The 17509-nt window shown below is 38.8% G+C and overlaps 1 protein-coding gene across 1 annotated transcript in view; it reads right to left on the bottom strand.

Annotated features, from left to right (window-relative positions):
* ATR (ATR checkpoint kinase) overlaps positions 1–12505 on the bottom strand; it is a 100263-nt gene extending 87758 nt beyond the window's left edge. Inside the window, exons 1-3 of the mRNA XM_078432276.2 lie at positions 12347–12505; positions 2918–3009; positions 1370–1516 (exon numbers count right to left, since the gene is read on the bottom strand). Coding sequence (XP_078288402.2) covers positions 1370–1516; positions 2918–3009; positions 12347–12405 — 298 coding nt within the window. The 5' untranslated portion in view covers positions 12406–12505. The remainder of the gene's footprint in view (positions 1–1369; positions 1517–2917; positions 3010–12346) is intronic.
* Positions 12506–17509: the final 5004 nt, after the last annotated feature.

Raw genomic sequence — 17509 nt, 5'->3', positions numbered from 1 at the left:
TACTGAACAGTAATTTAGAATACCAATTTTCAAGTCTAAGTCCTAGCTTTTCACTTATTGGTTGTGTGAACTTTTCATCTCTCTGAACCTCTGTAACTTCATCTGTAAGAAGGGAGTCATAAGGGTTACCATGAGAATGAAGTAAGATGATGTATGTGAAATTCTCAGCATAGTGCTTGAAGTTCAACAAATGGTTACTATTATCACTCCTTCAACAAATATTTATTGAGTGCCAACTCTGTCCCAGGTGCACAAAAACAAATCAGTCACAGTCCTCCTGATTCCTGTAATACAGTTTCTAAAACTTTTTGATCACAACTAAGATACATTTTATATCATGACCCAGTTTACATATGCATATTTATTTTATTTAAATATATGAAACAAAAGTTTCATCATGAAACAGTATTTATTACATGCAATGTATTATGATATTTTCGAATTACATTTTATCTTCATAACCTATTAATGGGTTGTGACCTGTTATTTAAAAAAGTGTAGTAAAGAATATAGACAGGGATGCCTGGATGGCTCAGTCAGTTAAGTGCTGACCTCAGCTCAGGTCATGATATCCCGGTACTTGAGTTCGAGCCCTGTGTCGGGCTCTGTGCTGACAGCTCAGAGCTTAGAGCCGGCTTTGGATTCAGTGTCTCCCTCTCTCTCTGCCCCTCCCCCACTTGCGTGCACACACTCTCTCTCTCTCAGAAATAAAAACATTAAAAAAAGTTAAAAAACATTTTTAATACTCTATGCATTATACAGAAAAAGAGATGATAGCTTTACATCTTTTTATAAGGAGGCCAATAAAGGGGCAAAAGTAGTAGGAACAATAAGGATAAAGCCTGGAAAAAAGTTTCAACATCTAGGAGTTGTTCTTAAAGGGCTAGATAGGAAATATTTTAGGCTTGAGGGCTTTATGGCTTCCATGTCAACTACTCAATGCTGCCTTTCTAGTAGTTACAGTAGATATATATACAGTAATATACACTAAGTAAATATTAAGTAAAAACATGGCTTTTGCAATAAAACTTTGTTTACAAACACAGGCAGGAGGCCTGTGGGCCATGGTTTGCTAATGCCTGATCTAGAAGAAAGAGCTTATCAAAAACGGAAAAAAGAAAACTGCTTAAGTGTCCAATGGCAAATAAACAAATTTGGTTATTTCTGTTCCATCCTGGGTATCTAGTTTAAAACTAAAGAAAACAATAAGGATGCACAAAACAAAATTAACAATTACCATTTTGCTCCTTCACGTTTATAGCAAATTTGACCAGAATATGTATAAAATGTATGTTATAATTTAGAAGAGCAGAAGAGGGTAAATTTCATAAAACCAGTTGCAAATGAATGCACAAATAGTAGGACTCACCAATACTGTCTTTGACCTCATTTTGCCCTTGGCTTCCATTCACATTTACAAACATAAGTGGGGAGGACTTCATTATATGCTGGATGAAATCAAGCAACATCACAGAGGTTGGCTGGGAGTCAGTTTTCTTTACAAGTTCTAGAGCAACTAAAATAATAAAAAATTCATCTTAAAGAGGCGTGACAAATGAAATGACAGTTCTTTTGTTAAAAAACTAGACTTTGGTGACCAGTTGTTAAAAAACTAGACTTTGTTGACCAGAATTGTGTCCAATACAGTGCTCAGGATAAACTGATGGGGCTAAACTCCATGGTCCTATCTTTCTAATTTTAAATGTTTAAAAACCAGGCACATTCATCTAGTATACATCCATTCACCAAATATATATTACAGGCCTACAATATGCCTGGCACTGTACCAAAATCTGAGGGGGAAAAAAAACTTTACCTGAACAGGTGAGGGAATCAGATAAATAAGCTGATAGTTATAATATAGTATGTTAACTGCACTAATCCACCGTGCAGGAAGTGAGTGTCTGGGAAGATGCTGTGAAGGATTAGATTCCTAGATGATGAAAAGTTGGTCAGAGAGGTGAAGGGCAAGTGATCTAAAGAGAGGGAAGGGAGTACTACATGAAAATACATTATGCAAGTAGTTAGTAGCCCTTTGTTGTTTTTCAGCAACTCGTAATTTTATTGACTGAAAAAAGAAAGGCTAAATGACTATTATTAAGTCATTAAATTTGTGCCAAATTTGAAATTAAATTTATAAACCATTAGCCAAATGCTACTTTATATTACCCCTTCTGTGTAATTTTAACAGATGTGACCAATGGGACACCACCTTGCCAGGTTGGTAATATTTGTTTTCTACACTGCCACAAAGAGGAAATAGTTATTTCAACAACTCACTGGAACCTCTTACCTCCCACAAAGTCACTAACTTGTAAAGAATATTTAAATGGCATTTGTTTCTCAACCACTAGGTGAAAGACCTAGCTAAAATAGGGTGCACATGATTAGAAATGGCCAACTATTTTTTATCTATTATAATACCATATATCAAAGAACTCCATAGCAAGTAGCAGAAAATGTAGGAAAAGCAGGAAAATAGAATTACTTTAAGCGACTGAGCCACCCAGGTGCCTAAAAACTAGAATTACTTTAAATGCTTAAGTCATATTATGTACTAAGTTAATATTGTAGGGGGGCCTGGGTGGCTCAGCTGATTAAGCATCTGAGTCATGATTTTGGCTCGAGTCATGATTTTGGCTCAAGTCATGATTCCAGGATCACAGGACTGAGCCCCATGTTGGGTTCTGCACCGGGTGTAGCCCGCTTAAGATTCTCCCTCTCCCTCCCCGTGTATACATAGTGCATGTAGTCTCAAAAAAAAAAAGTTAATGTTGTAAGTAATTTGTTTGAAAATAGTAACTATCATAGATACTAACTCTACATTTAAAACTACACGGACAAAAATGCTAGCATAATGTATATATGAAAAAGAAAACAATTTATAAAACTTCTATAAGAAATAACTGTTTCTTACCAACGTTTACATCTGTAAGTATTCGGTCAATGAACTGACATAGAATTTGTCTTGGCTTCTGTACAACTGTATTATATTCCTCTGGACTGGCACTAAAACACAAATAAAGAGTTTTTAACCCTTAAAGAGACAATGTCATTCGTAAAAAACTCTCTAAAGTTGAATTTATCAAATGTGTTTAGTTTTAATGTTGACATTCATTGTATCCTTCTGTTTAAAAATGAAAGAAAAATCTAAATACATGTTACTGATTTAAAAGGGAAAAAACATGCTAAATGACACCACAGGTATCCAATATGCAAAATCTAGACCTGCCCTGCCCAATACGGTAGGCATTATTGATGTAGCTATTGAACACTTGAAATCTGGTTAGTCCAAATTGATACGTGCTTTAAGTAAAAAATATACATCAGATTTTGAATATTTGGTACCAGAAAATATATATCCATTAATAACATTATATTAATTATATGTAGAAATGACAATATCTAGATATACTGAGTTAAAATATATTATTAAAAATTAATTTCACCTATTTCTTTTTACTTTATGTAATGTCGCTACTGGAAAATTTTAAATTCTACATGTGGCTTGCATTTTATTTCTATTGAGCAGTGTTGATCTAGTCTTGGCTACAGAACGGTGTCTTCAACAAATAAATTCCAAAGGCAAAAAAAAGGAGGGAAAGGAAAAGGAAAAACCTATAATCGAGACTTAAGAGCCCTATCAATCAATGATAATCTATGATCCTGCAATGGATTCTGATTAAACAAAACGAAACCCCCCAAAAAAACAAAAATAAAAACTATTAACAAACTGTATATGACAAACTGGGAAAGTTTAAACACAGACTAGATATCTGATGTTATTAAGAAATTACTTTGGGGGTGTCTGGGTGACTAAGTCAGTTGAGCATCTGACTCTCGGTTTCAGCTCAGATCGTGATCCCAGGGTCGCACTGGGCATGGAGCCTGCTTGAGATTCTCTCCCAATCTCTCTCTCTCTCTCTCTCTCTCTCTCTCTCTCTCTCTCTCTCTCCCCCCTTCTCTCTCCCCCCATGCCTCTCCCCCACTCAAGTGTGCACTCTCTCTCTCTCTCTAAAATACAAAAAATAAAAAGTCTAAAAAATTTATTTTTTTATTAAAAAAAATTTTTTTAACATTTATTTCTTTTTTGAGACAGAGAGAGACAAGAGTGTGAGCAGGGGAGGGGCAGAGAGAGAGGGAGTCACAGAACCCAAAGAGGCTCCAGGCTCTAAGCTGTCAGCACAGAGCCCAACATGGAGTTCAGACTCACGAAACCCAAGATCATGACCTGAGCCAAAGTCAGATGCTTAACTGACTGAGCCACCCAGGCACCCCCAAAATTTTTTAATTTAAAAGAATACATATTTTTAGGTGCAATAATGGTACTGTGATATATTTTAAAAGTCTTTATGCTTTACAGATAAATGCTGATATTTATGGATGAAATGATGTCTAGAATTTGCTTCAAAGTTGGAGCACCTGGTTGGCTCAGTTGGTAGAGCATGTGACTCTTGATTTCGGGGTTATGAGTTCAAGCCCCACATTTGGTGTAGAGATTACTTAAAAGTAAAATCTTAAAAAAAAAAAAAAAAGGAACTACCTGGAATTTGCTTCAAAGTAGTATGAGTTGAGAGAAAGAAGAGCATGAATTGATAGTTGTTGGGTAAAATGGGCAAATGATATACTATTTTTCTTCTTTTGTATGCTTGAAATTTTCCACAATGAAAATTCAATAAAATATTAGGGAAAATTACATACATGAGTATTAGGACCAATCAAGAAAAATAAATATTAAGAGGAGATACAATAATTAAGCAGAGCAATAGTATCCTAGAATCAATGAATTAAACTTGAATTCCATGATTTGGTACAAACCAGCACAAAACAGCATGTAAGAATATAGTACAAAGTCTGTATTCTACCACATAGGATGAGGAATTCTAGTCATTCATATAATCAACAAACATTTACTGAGCACCTATAATGTGCCACAGTACACACCAAAAACAATCTCTGGGAGAGGTGACAGGTTAGTGGAGGAGACTGATAAGTCAACCTAGGCCTCTATCCAGGGTGGACTGTGAGGCCATTCACCAAAAGAGTTAACACATGAGGAAGCACAGGTCCGGGGAGAAAAAACAAAACCAGTTTTAGAAACACTGAATTTAAGGTCTCAAGAGAACAATCTAACAAAAGATTGTTAGAATTAAAGTTCTGGTCCTTAAGGGGCACCTGGCTGGCTCAGTCAGTAGAGAATGTGAGGTTTGGTCTCAGGGTCATGAATTCAAGTCCCAAGTTGGGCACAGAGTTTACTAGGGGGGGGGGGGAAATTAAAGCTCTAATCCTCAAGAAATATCTAGCCTAGATATATAGATTAAATTATCATTATATAATAACATCTATTAAACAAGGCTAAACATTATCTGCATTATTACATACTTCACAAGAAATAAGTTAGGGACATTAAACTCTAATTTGCATATGAGGAGCCTGACATTCATGGAGATTTATATAATCTACCACCACTACAGCTAGTAGTAGTGGAAGCCCTGAAAATTAGTGCAGAGTAAGAAGTAATAAGAAAGCCAAAGAGAGAACTTTAAGTTAAAGGAGCCACGAAGAAGAAAGGGAAAGAACCAGAGAAATAAAAAGAAAAATGTTATGAGGTATATTCTAGAAACAAAGTTAGAATTTCAAGGAGGGAGCTGTCAACAGTATCAAATTAAATTAGTTTGTTAAAATGTCCTTTGAAATATTTTTTATTATGGTCAAATATACTTAACATTTATTTTAACCATTTTAAGTGTACAGTTCCATGGCATTATGTTCTCATTATTCTACGCTATCACCACCATCTCCAGAATTTTTATCTTCCCAAATTGAAACTACAAAGTTACTGAAATTACCAGTATTTACACATAACCTTAGGTATATAGACTCAAAGACCAAGTAGTTTTATTTTTACATGAAAGTGAAAAAAACTTGGTACCGTTTATCTTATTATTTAAACCAGCCTTGGCCAATGGAAACAATGCAAGTCACATGTGCACTTCAAATTTTTCTAGTAGCCACATTAAGAATAGAAAGCCACGTGGGTGGCTCAGTAGGTTAAGTGTCCAACTCTTGATCTCAGCTCAGGTCTTGTGATCTTAGGGTCGTGAGTTCCTGCCCCACATTAGGCCTTGCACTGGGCATGAAGCCTCCTTAAAAAAAAAAAAAAAGGGAGGGTACCTGGGTGGCTCAGTCGGTTGAGCATCGGCTCAGGTCATGATCTCACAGTTTGTGAGTTCAAGCCCCACATTAGGCTGTGTGCTGACAGCTCAGAGCCTGAAGCCTGCTTCAGATTCTGTGTCCCCTTTCTCTGCCCCTCCCCTGCTCATGCTCTTTCTCTCCCAAAAATAAATAAACATTAAAAAATTTAAAAAAGAGAGAAACAAACAATAGTTTTCTTCATAATATATCCAAAATATTATTTGAACTGTAACTGATATTAAAATTAAAAAAAAAATTTATATATATAGAGAGAGCGTGCAAGCAGGGGAAAGGGGCAGAGAGAGAGAGGGAGGGGGGAGAGATGGACGGGGGAGGGGGGAGAGTGGGGGGGAGAGAGCGAGTGAGAGAGAATGAGAATCTCAAGCTGACTCCTTGCTCAGCATGGAGACCAACATGGGGCTCCAATCCACAACCTGAGCTGAAATCAAGAGTTGGATGCTCAACCAAATGAACTGCTCAGGTGCCCTGAAATTACTAAAGTGATTGTTTTACCTTTGTTTTTTTTGTACTAAGTCTTTGAAATTCTTCTCAACTTAGACCAGCTGTAGTGGCTACCATATTATATGACATCACAGATTTAAATATAACAAAAATTTATAAAGTCTGAAATTACAAGGTAACATGAATTGTTTTAGACAAAATCAAATGAGTTTGTCTTTATACACTAAGTGTAATTTAGCAAGTATCATTTAGAAATGTGAATGAGGAGGTGTGTCAGGAGAGGAATCAGGACCCTAGGTGGTGGTTGAGTTTTCTACGAAGTTTAATTTTGTATAAAGATCATTCCTATTATTTGTGTCATTTTTGGTCAGTTTTTTAAAAAGGTGAATTGATTATCATTCATTAGATGTACTATTAGAATAATGACTCATGGGAGAGTGAGCACTTATTATACAACTCTACCTTGGAATGGAGCTAAGAGGGTATACCTTTTTCAAAAAAGTAGGGGCACGTGAGTGGCTCAGTCAGTTGAGCATCTGACTCTTAACCTGAGGGTCATGATCCCATTGTTTTGTTTGAGCCCTGCATCAGGCTCTGTGGCCACCATGTGCGGAGACTGCTTGGAATTCTCCCTATCTCTCTGCCCCTCTCTCCCACTCACTCTCTCAAAATAAATAAACTTAAAAAAAAAAGTTTAAAAAAGTAAACAGGTAATTTTAACACAGCATGGTTGTATTAATAGAGCCAAGATAGAACACAAGAGGGTCACTTGGCTCTGAGCAGAGCCTATCAGTCAAAGCTCCCTGAAGGAAGTGATACAAACCTAAGTCCCTAAGGGGCTAGGCAGGTAAAATAAGGGAAAGGAGGAGTATTCCAAGCAAAAGAAACAGCACGAGCAAATGCTCAGTAGTTAAGAATGAACACAGGATGCTCTAAAAGCTATTAAGAGGTTCTATATGGCCAAAGAAGAGGGAGACAGTAAATAGATAAAGCTGAAGAGCGACTATAAGGTCAAAGTTCAAAGAACAAACTAAAGAGGTTGGATTTTGTACTGAAGGCAATGAGACATCAAAAGGTTCTAAGTAGGAGTGAAGAGTCAACGTGTTTTGTAATTTTTTTGAGAGAGAGAGAACGCATGTGCGTGCACACACAAGCAGGGAGAGAAGGGAGGGAAAGGGGGGAGAAGGAGGGAGGGAGAGAGGGAGAGAGAAAATCTTAAACAGGCTCCACACTCAGCATATCATGCTGACTTGGGGCTGGACCCCATGACTCTGGGATCATGACCTGAGTCAAAATCAAAAGCTGGGCATTTAACCAATCGAGCCATCCAGGTGCCCCATGTTTTTAAAACTTGAATTTAATTACATTATTTCCCTGTTTAAAGCATTCCAATGGCTTCCCATTGCCCTTAAAATATAACTCTTATTCTGACCTGTAAGGTACTAAAGGATCTGGCCCCTGGCTACTCCTCCACCCTTAACTCTCACACCAGTCCCCTCTTTGCTTCCTGTGTTTCATCCTTCTTCCTATTCTTTTGCTCATTCCCACTTAGAGACCCTTATACTTCCCATTCCATTTCAGATACTGGCTTCTTATCATTCAAATCTCCTCTTAGTGGCTAATGTTGCTGCTCCCCAGACTTTCATCTCCCTCCCACTGCCCATTTAATATTTTAATGGCAACTATCACTGTCTGAAAATATCTTGTGATTATAATTTTAAGCAGGAAGGTCAGAGAAGGCCTCTCCAAAATGACATCTGAACAGAACCAGTCTGTTCAGAGAGAAGAAACAGCAAAGTGCAAAAGACTGAAGGCTGGAATGACCTTGGTGCATAAGGAAAAACAAGGCCAATGATATTGGAGCAGAGTAAGGGAAGGGTATGTGGCCACGAGGTCAGAGGCAGGCAGAGGCCAGAAAATGCAGAACCTTAGAAGCCTTGGGAGGAAGTTTGGATTTTATTCTAAGTGTGCTAGATAACTAATGGAAGGTTTTAACCATTTACATTTACTTTGGTTGCTAAGAAATCCATTATAAGTGGGTAAAATGGAAATGAAGAGATTAGCTGAGAAATTACAATAGCCTAGATAAGAAATTGTAAGAATAGCAGTGGAAATGGCGAGAAATATATTTTACTTTATTTTTAAGTTTATTTATTTATTTTGGGATAGGCAACTAGCAGGGCAGGGGCAGTGGGGGGGGGGGGGTGGGGGTGGGGAGGAGGAAGGGAGGGAGAGAGAGAATCCCATGCAAATCAGCACTGTTAGCGCAGAGCCCAATGCTAGGCTTGAACTGATGAACTGTTAGATCATGACCTGAGCCAAAATCAGGAGTTGGGACACTTAACTGACTGAGCCACCTAGGCGCTCCAAAAAGTATATTTTAAAGATAGGGTTGGCAGGATGTGCTGATAGATTATTAAGGGATAAGGGAAAGAATCCAGAATAACTCCTAGGCTTTTGGACAGTACATTTACAATAACATAGGGAAGGAACAAGTTTAAGGAAAATAAGTCAAGAGTTCTGCTTTGGATATGCAAATGTTCATACTGGATATAGATGTTCAACAGTATGCAATCTAATAATATTTCTGGGCTAGAGATATAAATTTGGGAGTTACCAGAATATAGATGGTATTTAAAGCTATGGAACTAGATGAAGTTATTTAGGGAAGAGTAAAGATGAAAAAAGGACCAAAGATGTAGCAAAAGGACATGGGGAGTCAAGAATGATTCCTACATTCCTGGTTTGGAAAAAACGAGTGAATATGGTATGATTTACTGAGATATCCCTACCTCAGTGAATGGGGGGGGGGGGGGGGAGTAGTTGGGATATGTGTAGAACTTGTATTGACTATGTTGAGTCTTAACTGCACATAGCACACCCAGCTAAAACTGCCAGTATATAGTTGTTTAAATAGCTCTATAGGTGATAGATATTATTTGGAGAAACACATTTGGAATCATCAAATAGCAGATGGATAGTTGAAGGCAAGAGTGGATGAGATCACCCAGAAAGACTATGTAGAGAAGAGTGCTAATAAGAAAAAACAGTGAAGCAAAATTTATCCCTGAGATAGAAAAGCCCACATATTAAAACAGTGACACCTCACTTTTTTCAGAAATAGAATTGCCAGTCAATTAATGAAAAAAAGGGGGGGGGGGGAGAAGAAAAGGCCCTTTTGGTTGGAATCTGAAACTCAGCTCTGAAACTTTTTTTCATTGTTTCAGATTTTTAATACTGCCTTAAAAAGGCCTGTTACTCTAACTATCTCAGTATACTTTGAAATATAAAATAATTGTAATTGGAACAGTTATTATAAATCTAAGTAGATAATTCCTAAGGCAGTATTTGTTTACTCAGAACATATTTTTATTTCAAATATATAATTAAAACTTCTCACAAAGTCAGAACACAACTCATAGTTTGAACAGAAACTTCAGTGTTTAAATCTCAACATTCAGTAAATTAAACACTATATACATTAGGTTGCTTTGGAATACAAATCACTCATTTAAGTAAATGGGATATAACTTCTAACTTGTGTTAAAAGTGAAGAAATCCTTCTTTATGTGAAGACTTGACCAAAATCAATTAATCCTATTATGGTACAAATCAAACTCTACCGACACAACACATTTATTAGAGATTTGGATACAGAAACTACAGTTGGAAACTAGATGCTCCTTAGCTTGGGGGTAGTGAAAGAAAAAGGCATACGTGGATCAGGCCCCCATTTTTATTACTTTATTAATAACAATGCTTACTTTATTTAATGAAGAACTGTTATCTTTTCGATTTTGCTTCTTCAATTTCTGTGACTCAGTTTCTTTTTCTTTTTTTTTTTTTTTAATGTTTTTATCTTATTTTTGAGACAGAGAGATAGAGCACGAGCAGTGGAGGGGCAGAGAGAGAGGGAGACACAGAATCTGAAGCAGGCTCCAGGTCTGAGTTGTCAGCACAGAGCCCGAGGTGGGGCTCAAATCCATGAACCGTGAGATCGTGACCCGAGCCAAAGTTGGACATTTAACCGACTGAGCCACCAGGTACCCTTCTGTGACTCAGTTTCTCACTGAATAGTGATAATATTTAGTCCATTCTATATCAGGGAGATTCGGTGAGACTGAGTAAGCATGAATGAAGCAGTTGCAATGAGAAGGTCATGAAAATTAAAAACTATTGTTATACAATTCTCTATCGGTCAGTTTTTCTATTCTTTCACTTAGAATGGCTACAATTGAATGAAATGAAAGGTAACTTAAGCTCTGTTGATGTAAGAGGCTATAAATAAATTCAAGATACTATTACTTTTATTAACAATCTCTTAAAGGAAGAAAAAAGAGGAAGAAAAGTATTAATCAGTTAATTCTACATTAAAACAAGGTGGAGAAAAAATCCTGAACTTCACATTGAGCCTAAACATGAAATCTGTGCATCAATTTCTTAAAACAAGCACTTATATTCATGCTACTTTATAAAATGTTAACACAGAATATGCTTGCAACATTCATGCAAAGTGAAATAACACACACAAAACCAGGATAATTCAGTTAAGACGTGTGGTTCCTTCATTTATCCTCTTATGTGATTGAGGAAAACTAAATATCCTTGTATGACCAACAAGTAGAGATGAACACAACTGAACCACAGAAAAGAATTAAATATCCTATGGGCTTTGTATCAGTTTTGACTTCGTGTTGTAAGTTTTCAAACAGCCTAAAAAATTCCAGCTGATAGTTCAAGTGCAGTAGTGGTACAAGCCCACAAGCAGTGGGTTACAATTTAAAAAAAAAAAAAAAAAAAAGGCAAACAAAACAACAACCCTGCCTTCTTTCAGGCCTGGTTGAGGGAAGGTTGCCAGTGTGCTGAAGGGGGATGGCAGCCATCAACATCCTACCCTTCTCTTCAGGTAGAACACTGGTTTACCTGATTTTACTCTTCTGTTTACAGAAACAGGCTTTTGCAAATAAAATAAAAATTTAATATATTAAATTATTTCCAAACTTTGGAAACATTCTGTACACGTTTATATTTTGTGGACGTTGTGGCAAGGTCCCTGGGTTTTCTGACTAAAATAACAAGATTGGGGGCTGACTGATCAAATATAGGAGTCACATCTTCAGAACGCCCTATGGTTTCACTTTGAAGAAAGAAACCAACTGCCTTTCCTAGCAACTGGCCTTCTTTGCACAAAAAGAGAACTGGTGATTTTTCTTCTAAAAGAAGCAATTTGTGTCAAAACGTAAAGCTAAAAACCCAATTCCTCCACGAGCGATCACAAAAAATAGAAATTGGGGAAAGTTCGTGGGTCAAGTCCCTCATCTATGGACATAGGTTTCTGGGAAGCAAATAAGTACAGAAAGTGGCCAAAAAGTGGTCAGAAGGGACCGTTCCTTCCAGCTGCAGAGGGCAACCCCGGGTTGGGGACAAGCTCCGGGGCGCCGCTCTAGTGCGGTCAGCGAGCGCCTCTCCTCCCCTGGACCGGCTTTCTGAAGGTCTGCGGCGACGACCCGCATATCTTTAACCGCCTAAGGGAGAAGCGCTCAAATCAGTCGCGGAACACATCTACAAGGGCCGGGGTTGACGGGTTCGGGGCAGGCACGCGCGCCGCAGGGGAGGAAGAACACGTGAGATTCCGGCCAGGCCCGTCGGAGAAGGACGCGGGACCCAGAGCGGCCGAGCCTGACCCTACCTTCCCAACTCCCGCAGCGCGGGGATCATAGACGCCAGCTCCAGGCCGTGGTCGCCCATGTTGAGGATGCGCCGCACTCCTCAACGACGCCGACACGGGCTCCCGGCGTCTCCACAGCTACCTCTGGTGGGAAGGCGCGGTATCCGACGGTGGCTCGCCGGGCCCAAAACTCCTCCCGGAAGCCACTGCTGGTGGAGCTCGCCAGGCGCCGCTCTTTCTGCGTAGGACCCGGGGGAGGCCCGGAAGCCGAAAGGGGGTGGGGCAAGCAGGCTGAGCGCGCTCAGGTTTGGTTTCCTACCGTGTGTCCGACGTAGGGAGGAAGGCGGGGCGGGCGAGATTCGTGGCGAGTTTTAGTTTTCAGCGCCCTCTTTTGCTACTCCTAGCCTGGGAGGCTCACCGAGGCAAGACCCCTGGTTCTAGGGAAGATATAGGCATGACGGGCACCAGCCTTGCCTCCCTCGCATCACAAACGTGACAATTGATCTCCCCGTGGTTGAAAGCCCTCAGGTTCCTACCACTCTCCGGGCATCCTTTCTGATGAAAGATAAGAGACTCCTCCCTGTCCTGTTTCAGCAGGTGTTTTTCCGCTTGAAGTCACTCAAGCTTCCTTGAGGATATTACCTACCTTTAATATTTAAAAAGGGGGTTGAACGTTTTTGCAGGTGTCTTCATCAAATCACCAGCAGTACTGTGTATAATTTATGTCACCGTTATGGGCGTCAATTATCCATGATTTAATTTTTAAAGTAAATCAGTGGATTTGGGCTGTAGACTTTTTTAGTCCGGCCCAATTTGTTTATTTGAAAAATGGCCATTAGAAGAGACTTAACATGTCAAAATTATGTATTTAATCAGGCAAAGCTATGCAATGTGTTTACATTTGATCCATGGTACAAGAGGATAATTGTTGGTACAGTAGCTGAAAAGAAACATCAAAGTGATGGAATGACAGCCAAATATGCTCCTGCCTCAGGGATTTTGCATTTGCTGTACCTTCTGCCCTAATCTTGAACACTCCTCTCTTTCATCACTCCTTTTCAGATGTTTGCTGAAATGTCACCGGAGAGCCTCATATAGTATATAGCACACTTACACTCTCTTTTCCACTCCATTCTGCTTTATTTTTCTTCAAAGCCCTTAGAACCAAATTATACATTACATATTATTTATTGACTGCCTCCTCCAATTAGACAATAAACTCCTGAGAGCAGTATCTTGTCTTATTCACTGCTTAGATACCCACGACCTAGAATAGTGCCTGGCACATAGTGTTCAGTAAGTATTTATTAAATAGTTGAATGCTAGAGTGAAAAGAACATGGGATTAGGAGTTAGAGGCTCTGCACAAGCTCTTATGCCATCTGCTAGAAATTATATGACCTCAGTAAAATTATTTAACCTCTCTGCACTTCAGTTTTTCATCTATCAAATAGGATTAATAATATCTACCTGACAAGATTATGGTAAAGATTAAATATAACAGGTAATAGAGGTAATAGAGTCACAGACCCTATTACCCTATTACCCACAGACCCTTTACTAAGACCCTTTTCTTAGTAAAGTAAGGGAGATATACAGTATATGCCAACAAAGATGAATCTTGACAGTAACGAGTGAAAAAAGCAAATTGCAAAGGGATACATAATAGTATTATATTATATGTCATTTTAAAACCACAAAATAAGACTTTGCGCAAGGTGCGTATACATACATATATAACAAAACTATAAAAACATGGCTGGGAAGGGTATATATCAACTCTAGGAGAGTTGTACCCCTAGAGAGAGAGAGAGAGAGAGAGAAGGGAGTGAAATGATGACGTTTCAACTTATCTGTGAGGATTTTCTTTTAATAGGATCTGAATTAATCATGGCAAATTTAGGGGCGCCTGGGTGGCTCTGTCGGTTGAACGTCCGACTTCGGCTCAGGTCATGATCTCCCGGCTTGTGAGTTGGAGCCCCCCCATCAGGCCCTGTGCTGACAGTTCAGAGCCTGGAGCCTGCTTCAGACTCTGTGTCTCCCTCTCTCTCTGCCTCTCCCCTGCTTGCACTTCTCTCTCAAAATAAATAAACATTAAATTTAAAAAAATCATGGAAAATTTAACATTTGTTGTATTTGCGTGGGTGTTATATTACTATTTGTATCTGTATGGTTATGATACTCCAAAATTTTTAAAAAGTAAATATACTTTTTTAAAGCTTGGATTAGATTATACATAGGAAAGGTTTATCAACGAAAAAGTAGCAAATGTTAGATATTATTTTTAGATCATATGAAGAAAGATTATAAAAATTATAACGTTATATGGAAGACAACAACTGAATAGCATTAGGATTCCGAAAGAGTATATATTAGAAACAATAGAGCTTTGAGAATCCAGTTTAATTCAAAAAGTTATTTTTAAAAAAAAAATTTTTAACGTTTATTTATTTTTGAGACAGAGAGAGACAGAACATGAACAGGGGAGGGCAGAGAGAGAGGGAGACACAGAATCTGAAACGGGCTCCAGGCTCTGAGCTGTCAGCACAGAGCCCGACGCGGGGCTCGAACTCACGGACCATGAGATCATGACCTGAGCCGAAGTCAGACGCTTAACCGATCAAGCCACCCAGGCGCCCCTCAAAAAGTTATTTTTAGGCAAGATATTTTGTTAGATACTTCTGTGACACAAAGAGGAGGACAATAAAGTCAGTCTCAAATAGTGTGCAAACTTTAGATATATAAGGGCATCATATGAATTCAGAAAATTAGAAGTAAAGCAGAATCTGATGAATGCCACAAGAAATAAAAACAACATGTACTGGAAAAATAGAAGAGGAAGAGATTAAGTATACTCTAGAGAGGAAGTGGACCAGGAAGTTGCTCAAGGAGAATGTGGCACCATATCTGAGATGGGACATGAAGAATAAACAGGATATGAAGAGGCAAAGATTGGAGAAGAAGAATATTTTCTAATAAGAGGCAGCGGTATGAACAAAAAGCATATGGAGGGAGAGACTAGTGATCCAGTTCAGCTGATGTTAGGGAACATTTAGAGTGGCCCAATTGAAATACTTGTACAAATCTCAGTAAGCTCTGGAGAGGCACTGGAAGATTTTATATAAAGTGATAGTCAAAGATACACTCAAATCAGGCAGAAGGGTGCAGGACACAACAAAAGGACAGTAGCAGATCAAGAAATCAAGCTTCTTTAGCAGTAGATCAAGAAATGAGCAATTGTCATTATAAGCAGACATCCTCCCTTAAGGTACTCATATATTTCTCTCCCCCAGCACACTTTTTGAGTTTTTCATACAAGCTAATTCTATTTCTTCACCTCCCACTCAAATCCTAAACCTATATGAACTATTCCCTCTGCCTTATTTGCCTCTCTTAAATGCTTCTCACCAAAGTCACAGTGACTTTCATACAGCTTCCTTCAAAAGATGTTGATCAGGTACCTGGCTGACTCAGTTAGAAGAGCATGTAACTCTTGGTCTCAGGATCATGAGTTCAAGCCCCACACTGGGTGCAGAGATTACCTAAATAAATAAAACTTAAAAGATGTTAATCAGTCTTTTCCTTTCGTGACCCCTCAGCAGCGTTTGACAGTGTAGATGAGTGCCTTTATCTTAGGACACTTTCTCCCTTTGGCCTATGTTACTCTCTTGTTAGCAACGCTTACTTTGCCATTCAACTGCTGTTATTCCTCAGGATTCTAACTTAACTTCCTTTCTCTTTTTATTCCTACGTGACCTCATTCACTTTTCAGACTTCAGTTAGTTTTCCACCTGCTTATTACTCCCAAATTTAGATCTCTCTCTGAGCTTTCTATTTCATATGCCTAACTTTGTACTGGATTTTTCATCTTGAATTTTTCTCTGGTGCTTTTTTTTTTTAAGTTTATGTATTTATTTTGAAAGATAGCACTAGCAAGAAAGGGGCAGAGAGAGAGAGAGGAAGAGAGAGAATCCCAAGCAAGCTCTGTGCTGTCAGCGCAGAGCCCAAAATGGGGCTCAGGCTCACAAACCATGAGAACATGACCTAAGCTGAAATCAAGAGTTGCATGCTTAACCGACTGAGCCACCCAGGTGTCCCCTATGTCCTTTTTTTTTGTGTTTAACTTTTTAATATGGAAGGTTTCAAATATATACAAAAGTAGAGGGAATAGAGTAAGGAACCACCCAACTTCGACAATTGTCACAAATGGCCAGTCTTTGTTTCATCCATCACCACCCCTCCCATTTCCCCCCTCCCTAATTGTATTATTTTAAAGAAAATCTCCAGTATCTAATCAATTTATCTACAGATACTTCAGTTTGCATCTCTTAAAGATAAGGACTAGGGGTGCCTGGGTGTCTGCATTCTTCTACCCCCCCCCCCTTTTATTCTTAGGGGAGTGGAATGTGGGGATGGGGAGAGTGAGTCAGGAAGCAGAGAGGATGAGGTAGGTGAATCCTGTACTTGAGACCTTGGTATTTCCTAAGCCCAGTGTTTCATTCAGGTTGACAGGGGGGCACCAACCAATGTCTTAGAAGTTTCAGCCCATATGTGTATAGAATTGTCCCCTTTGATGATTAAAACTAGGGAGGAAAATGACCACCAGGTGGCACCAGAACCCAAGTGTGAGCAAAATGGACTTGGTTCTCAGAAGTCCAAACTCCTGGCTGCTCTGCAAGTTCCATCATAATGTGTTGCACTTTTTTTTTTACTCCGTTTATGGTATTATGTCAGGATTTTACTGAATAATTCACATCATAAAATATATGCTAAAATAGAAATCTTAAGGAAATGAGATAAAAATACAAACAATTTTACAAGTTGATTTCTACACTGGAATGGACTTCAATATACACTTCCTTGGTACATGCTACTTGAAATTTGCATTTTATTTTATTTTATTTTATTTTTTTTTTTTTTTTTTATTTTTTTTTTTTATTTATTTTTGGGACAGAGAGAGACAGAGCATGAACGGGGGAGGGGCAGAGAGAGAGGGAGACACAGAATCGGAAACAGGCTCCAGGCTCCGAGCCATCAGCCCAGAGCCTGACGCGGGGCTCGAACTCACGGACCGCGAGATCGTGACCTGGCTGAAGTCGGACGCTTAACCGACTGCGCCACCCAGGCGCCCCGAAATTTGCATTTTAAATAATTTTTAATAATTTTCGTTTTTTCCCAATTTTAT

The sequence above is a fragment of the Panthera onca genome, chromosome C2, assembly GCF_046562875.1.
Source record: "Panthera onca isolate mPanOnc1 chromosome C2, mPanOnc1 haplotype 2, whole genome shotgun sequence".
Lineage (NCBI taxonomy): Eukaryota > Metazoa > Chordata > Mammalia > Carnivora > Felidae > Panthera > Panthera onca.
This window is presented reverse-complemented; position numbering and strand designations above follow the sequence as displayed.